Source organism: Cornus florida, unplaced genomic scaffold, assembly GCF_030987335.1.
Source record: "Cornus florida cultivar Cherokee Brave unplaced genomic scaffold, ASM3098733v1 CherokeeBrave_3.0.0_Hap2_Chr05, whole genome shotgun sequence".
Classification (NCBI taxonomy): domain Eukaryota; kingdom Viridiplantae; phylum Streptophyta; class Magnoliopsida; order Cornales; family Cornaceae; genus Cornus; species Cornus florida.
In genome coordinates, this window is record NW_026775575.1 from 49622552 (window position 1) to 49629560 (window position 7009).

The window sequence follows — 7009 nt, forward strand, 5'->3', positions numbered from 1 at the left end:
TATTAAAAATTGGTTACTTGGTTGACAGACCTAACCAAATAAAGACCCGAATAGATTCAATTGGGTCTATATGTTTGGCTCGCTCAAGTTTTGCCCTCTATACGTCAATTACATCCACTTATAAATGAACACTTAACAATTGTACATGCTAAAAAGCAACCACAACAAGAGTATAAAAAGTAAAAAATTAAGGTGATTTAGTTTATGACTATGGAAATAATTTTTTATTTTTATTTTTATTTTTATAAACTTCTTTTTTGTGAGGTAAATTGCACTCAAACCGCCAGAGCTTTCAGTATCAAGGTAGTATCAATGTAGTGCCAAGAAATTGCTAAGATTGGAACAGCCATCTAACTTAATTAATGGCTAAGATTTTTTTGAATACGTATCTGTAGAATATATACACTCACTTATTGCTCTCAGATAAATCTCTAGCTCCTAGTAATTTGTTTCATAATTAAGCTAGGTTCCATGGCTGCTTCTTCTTCATCATCATCATCGTCATCACTGCATGGATCTGAATATGATGTGTTCTTAAGTTTTAGAGGGGAAGACACTCGCAAAACCTTTGTGGGTCATCTCTACACAGCTCTAGACCAGAGAGGAATTAGGACCTTCAAAGATGAGGAAAGGCTTGAGAGAGGAAAATCTATATCTTCAGAAATGGTGAAGAATATTAATGAATCGAGAATTGGCGTGATCGTTTTCTCCAAAAACTATGCTTCTTCGTCATGGTGCTTGGATGAACTGGTGGAGATCCTTGAGTGCAGGAGGACCAAGGGGCAAATAGTTTTGCCCATCTTCTACCATGTCAAAGCGTCGCGAGTTCGGTACCAGAAGAGGAGTTTTGCGGAAGCATTTAGACAGCATGAAGAAAATTACAAAGAGGACATGGAAAGGGTTAAGAGATGGAGGGACGCTTTGAAGGAAGCAGCAAATCTAAGCGGCTTGGATTTACAAGATGCAGCTAATGGGTACATATATATATATATATATATATATAGATATATATTCTGCTTCTATATATATACACGTTATGCTTCTATATATGATCAGTTATTACTAGCTTAGTTCAATGTATATATACATTATTTTATTGGTTTGTGATAAAGAGCAGCAACAACTTTATTGACTTCCCACCAAGGAGCAATATATTAGGGCTTTATTTAATTTATAATGAGTAAATATTTATTTCAACCTTTATATATTTCTCTCAACCTATTTTTTCTCTATTTTTTTTTTTTTTTTTTCTCCTCAAGTCGTTGATTTTAACGTGCTTTCTACCTAACAGGTATGAGGATAAGTTTATCAAAAATATTGTACAAGTGATTTTAGAAAAATTGCAACCTAAACCATTCAGAGTTGCTAAGTACGAAGTGGGTATCGATGCACGCGTAGACAAAATAATTACATTGCTAGACGAGGATCAACTCTTTGTTGGAATTTGTGGAATTGGAGGAGCAGGTAAGACCACCGTTGCCAAAGCGGTTTTCAACCGTAAATCAAAAGATTTTGAAAGAAGTTGCTTTCTTGAAAAAGTGAGAGAAGAGCTAGCAAAGGATGGTGGTCTAGCTAAACTACAAACCAAGCTTCTCAGGGAGACCCTAAGGGATCAAACTATAACAATATCAGATCCTGATAGGGGAATCAATGAGATAAAGGATAGACTTGGTAATAAAAGGTTTCTTCTAGTGCTTGATGATGTAGACGACCAAAATATGTTGCAGTACTTCGTTGAACAGGAATGGTTTTGTAGTGGTAGTAGGATCATCCTAACAACTAGAGATAAACAATTGTTGGAAAAGTATAATGTTAGAACATACCATCTTAAGTTATTAAATGAGAGTGAAGCGCTACAACTTTTCAGTTGTCATGCATTCAAGCGGGAAAAGCCTGAAGATGATTATGAGGAACTTTCACACCGTGCAAAAGATTATGCCAAGGGCCTTCCACTTGCTCTCCAAGTTTTGGGTTCTCTTTTATACAAAAGAGGAAAACAATATTGGTCAAGTATATTGGATAAGTTGAAGACCAACCCTCCCAAAGAAATCAAGGAAAATGTTTATCGTGTTTTAAAGATTAGTTATGAAGGCCTTAATGAGGAAGAGAAGGATATTTTTCTTGATATCGCGTGTTTCTTCAATGGATGCCATAAGAAATATGTCATGAATGTTTCTAAGTTGCCTGAATCTGACGTGGCCGTTGGAATACAAATTCTTAATGAGAGGTCCCTCATTAATATGTCAGAAAAAAATGTGGTGTTAATGCATGACTTGATACAAGAAATGGGCAGAGGAATTGTTCGTCAAGAATCTAAAGAACCTAGAGAACGCAGCAGGTTGTGGTCTTGTGATGACATCTGTCATGTATTCGCTGAAAATATGGTACGTGTTAAAGACGTATATGTTACTTTCTTTCCACGTGCAAGATTTGCTAACAAAGCAAGTTTCTTGTATTGTTCCTTGTTGTCTTCTTTGAAGAGTATAATTATAGTTGGGTTTTTATTTCTGTTGGTGTTGATAGGTGACAGAAAAAATCGAAGCTATTATGCTACCCAACAATGGATTATCTTTAGAGGGAGGGTTGTATGTAAGAGCTGATGCGTTCACAAAGATGAGGAAGTTACGAATACTCAAAATCAATGGTGTACGGCTTGATGGGTGCCTTACAGATCTTTCAAATGAGTTAAGGTATCTTGAGTGGGATGGCTATCCCCAAGAATATTTGCCATACAATTTTCATCCGAAAAGACATGTTCAACTCCATTTACCTAATAGCCTGATCAAAGGGATTTGCACGAATTCAAAAGTAAGATAATTAATTTACTCATGTGGTTTTCCTTTCTGTTAAAATTTTCTCTTTCGAATAAAATAATCTTCTCCACCCAATTGAAGCTAACTTATTATTTTATATATATATATATATATATATATTATATTTTCACAGTTTCTAGAGAGGTTGAAAGTCCTTAATCTCAATTTTTGCCCATATCTGGTAAATCCTAATATTCCAGAGTTTCCTTTTCTGGAGGAATTGTATCTCGGAGGCTGTGACAGTTTGGTTGAAGTTGAATTTGAGGATGGGAAGGTAATGTTATTATTTAAGGTGCATTATGCTTCTCTTTGCCAATTATTTTGTTAAGTTGTTTGAAGATGATTTATATCACAAATTGACCTCATATATATTTTACGACAATTTTTAGAGAAACCCCTAAGTTTTCTTACTATACATATACAATGTTTGGTGATTTTCATTTGTTATAAGGACTTTTAAAATTATCAAGTTTTCTTACTAACAAAGCAAAAACAAACAAAAAACAAAAATAAAATGTTTGATGATTTTCATTTTTCAGCAACTTGGTAACATGACGGATCATTGAAACTAAATTCACCGGGAAAAAAATTGTCAAGAACCTCCTCGAGGGTACATTTGGAAAATTGTCCAAACAAACAATAATACTGATAGCAGCTATCACTTATAAAAAAATATTAAATAAGTAATTAAAATGGCATAACAGATTTAGATTATATACCAAGTAAATTCATTACAGATCTTGCATGTCATCAGTACTATAAGGTGGTTCAGTTTTATGGATGAACAGTTCATTACTAGTTCCAAAAATAGTTGGTTACTATTTAGATGTAAAAAAGAAACAATGATAATACTAATAAAAAAAATGAACCAATAGCGATTGAGATGTTCTTTGTACGAGGCAAATCTTCGTTTTTTTTTTTTTTTTCCTTAGTAAGTTTAATTCTTTTTTGTTCTCTTGTTTTTAGGTAAAAAAATGACTTGACATAAGAAAAAAATATATATTTTCCTCTTACTGAATGCCAATTGAAATAAACTAATTAAACAAATGTCATTGACCCCATATAGTTTCAGTAACTCTCTCGTTCCTTGAGTATATTTTTTTTTCTGTATGTTATTTTATTTTATTTTTTTTATTTTTCAGATTGTGAGGGATGGATAAGGAAAAGGAAAAATGTAAAAGAAAAAATTAAAGGAAACTGAACATTATTATTGAGCTCTCGTGTTTTTATTTTATTTTATTTTTTTATCATTTAATTTTCTATTTTAGCAGATTCTAGACAAGTTAAGAATCATTTGTCTCGGTTCAGGTCAAAATTTGAAGAAAACTCCTAATGTGTCCGGGTTGTCATGTCTGGAGACATTAGATCTTTCGGGCTGTACAAGTTTGACTGAGGTTCACTCGTCCATTGAATTTCACGAGAGGCTTGGGAGCTTGGATTTTCGTTGGTGTAAAAATCTAAAGAGTCTCACAACAAAAATTAATTCGAAATCTCTCAAAAGTATAGATTTTGCTCGGTGCTCAAAACTTGAGTACTTTCCAGAGATGGAAGGAGATATGGAATGTATAAAGGTTATTCGTTTAGATGGGACTGCACTAAAAGAATTACCTTCATCGGTAGTTAAACATCTCAAAAAGCTTCGTTCTTTGAATATGGGCGGCTGCAAAATGCTTAAAAGCTTGCCGTACAATATTGGTGAAATGGAGAGTTTACAAGAGCTCGTCTTAAAAGGAACTGTAATAAAAGATTTACCTCCATCAGTTGTACGTCTCAAAAGGCTTAGCTGTTTAGATATGGGGGACTGCAAAATGTTTGAAAGTTTGCCAAGCAATATTGGTGAAATGGAGAGTTTACGAGAGCTTGTCTTAAAAGGAACTGTCATAACAAATTTACCTCCATCGGTTGTACATCTCAACAAGCTTTGTTCGTTAGATGTAACCGACTGCATAATGCTTGAAAATTTGCCAAGCAATATTGGTGAAATAAAGAGGTTAAATAATCTTTGTTTGAGAGGCAGTGGTATAAAAAAGTTACCATCATGGACTAACCATGGAAAATTAGATTGGAGTAACTGCAATTTAGATGATGAATCCATTCTTAATCTTCCTCAGTCATTGAGGGATTTGAATCTAAGCGGGAACAACTTTGTTAGTTTACCAACAAGCTTCACCCAACTTACAAGGCTTGCATCGCTTAACTTGGAGGATTGCTTAAGCCTCCAAAAATTGGAGTCACTTCCATCATCTATACATTCTGTTTTTGCAAAAGATTGCGTATCCTTAGAACGTTATTCGATTCCGAATGGTGCTCGAATTTCTGAATTGAATTTCGTTGAGAGCCACAAATTGGTTGAGAATCATGGGAACAACAAGCCAAATGTATACTATTCAGAAAGTCAACTTCAGGTACGTACATATATATATATATATATATATATATATATTTGTGTGTATGCGTCTCTCTCTCTGTAGACTTCATTCTCGATTCTACGAGAATTTTTATGAAAGCCTTTCATTTGCTTCTCTTCGATGGAGGTTTTATTTTCCCAGAATATATCCTAATTTTTGGCCTAATTCTTCTTCTGATGATCTCTGTAGACTTCATTCTCGATTCTACGAGAATTTTTATGAAAGCCTTTCATTTGCTTCTCTTCGATGGAGGTTTTATTTTCCCAGAATATATCCTAATTTTTGGCCTAATTCTTCTTCTGATGATTAATTCACCTCTGATCAAAAAGATATATCTTGGTTTGGCAAAGCCACGAATGTGTCCCATCAAAGTCCGCCTTTTGATACGTTCAAAATTAGTCCCTAATAGATGGGAACAAGAAGCCAAATATAAACTGCTCAGAAAGTATGTATTTGGGTGTGCGTACGTATGGATCACTCTCCCTCTTTCTCACAGAATTAGTAAATCATTTGTTATGGTTTTCATATATGGTACAGGAAATTGGTGGTTCAGTCCTTCTTCCAGGAAATGAGATTCCAAGTTGGTTCAGCCAAATAAAATATGAGAGTAAGAGCGGTGCTGAGGACATGACTTGTGTGTGTTTGAAGATAGATCCAGATTCTCTCCATTACCTCAAAGGAGTTTCTGTTTGTGCGGTTTTCAAAAACGAAATCAATAAGGAAAAATCATTTAACAAGGATGTAATTGATCTCAAAATCAATGGTGATTATGAAAACTTTTGTGATATATCTGATCGGATCTACGGCATCAAGTCAGATCACATAATATTGTTTCATAATGCATGTGACCCGTTTAAAAAAAAATATTGGAAATGCAATGGTGATGGGTGTTACATTGAGGCTTCAATTTGTCGACGAAATTTCTCCAATGAACGACCATTGAAGGTGAAAAAGTGGGGAATTCATCCAGTAATTGATGCGCACAAACGGAGATAGAAAAGGTAGCTCAATTTATTTTTCTTCAACTTTACTAATATTCAACTAGGATTTGTTCATTTTCTAAAGTGCCATTATGACTTAGTATCTCTCATTGCAGAATTTTTGAAGATATTTTTTTTCCTAATCACTATTTTTTGCTCAAAAGGTATAAATTATCAATAATTCCAAACAAATACTTGAGATTTGGCATGATTCCTTTATTGTTAATTTATAAAATCTTCCAAATCATTATTTTTATAATACAAAATTTCGGTTTATCATCTCCTTCTTTTTCTTACTAATTTTAAATTTAGCACAAATGATTTTTTTTTCAATATTTGGTTTTGTGTGATTATCTTTGTTGGGGGATACACTAAGTCACATAAGGCCGGAGCGAATGCGATAGTGAGAAAGCGGCAAAGTCTAAAAATTTTGAGAGCGCCCATATATTTACTTATATATATTTATTCCACTTAAAACTTATCATTTTAATTTAATATATATATTTTTTATAAATTTCTAATATTAAATAAATATTTATAATTATTTTAATAATTAATTATATGAAATAGTTATATATTTTAACCTTGTGAATTACTTATATATCATAAGTGTTACAAGTTAGCTAAGCTTGTTAGAGTGTGTTCCCTCTGTCCATATTAGTCTTCTACTTTTGTTATTAGGACTTTTAAAATTATCAAGTTGTTGTTTTAAATTCAAATATGCATATTCCTAGATTTTGAAAATTTAAAAGGTAATTATGAAAATAGCATTATTTTACTCTGACTTTTCATATGAAACATCCCTAAA

General features: G+C 33.1%; 1 protein-coding gene across 2 annotated transcripts; it reads left to right on the forward strand.

Moving 5' to 3' along the window:
• The first annotated feature begins 197 nt into the window (after nt 1-197).
• Nucleotides 198-6660, forward strand: LOC132306428 (disease resistance protein Roq1-like). Of its 2 annotated transcripts, XR_009481986.1 has the most exons (5): nt 198-974; nt 1292-2384; nt 2524-2808; nt 2947-5218; nt 5759-6660. XR_009481986.1 is itself a non-coding variant. In XM_059803814.1 (3 exons), exons 1-3 carry the CDS (start codon nt 472-474, stop codon nt 2815-2817), a joined length of 1890 nt encoding a protein of 629 aa, XP_059659797.1. In that variant the 5' UTR covers nt 198-471; the 3' UTR covers nt 2818-2912. The 2 variants fall into 2 exon arrangements, 1 of the variants encoding a protein (XP_059659797.1); XM_059803814.1 differs by lacking the exons at nt 2947-5218; nt 5759-6660 and having other exon boundaries at nt 2524-2912.
• Nucleotides 6661-7009: the final 349 nt, after the last annotated feature.

Excerpts from the sequence above, each read along its gene's own strand:
- LOC132306428 (XM_059803814.1), top strand. The coding sequence starts at position 472 with ATGGCTGCTTCTTCTTCATCATCATCATCGTCATCACTGCATGGATCT. Across the intron at positions 975-1,291 it reads TTACAAGATGCAGCTAATGG|GTATGAGGATAAGTTTATCA; the intron begins GTACATATATAT and ends TCTACCTAACAG. Across the intron at positions 2,385-2,523 it reads ATGTATTCGCTGAAAATATG|GTGACAGAAAAAATCGAAGC; the intron begins GTACGTGTTAAA and ends TGGTGTTGATAG.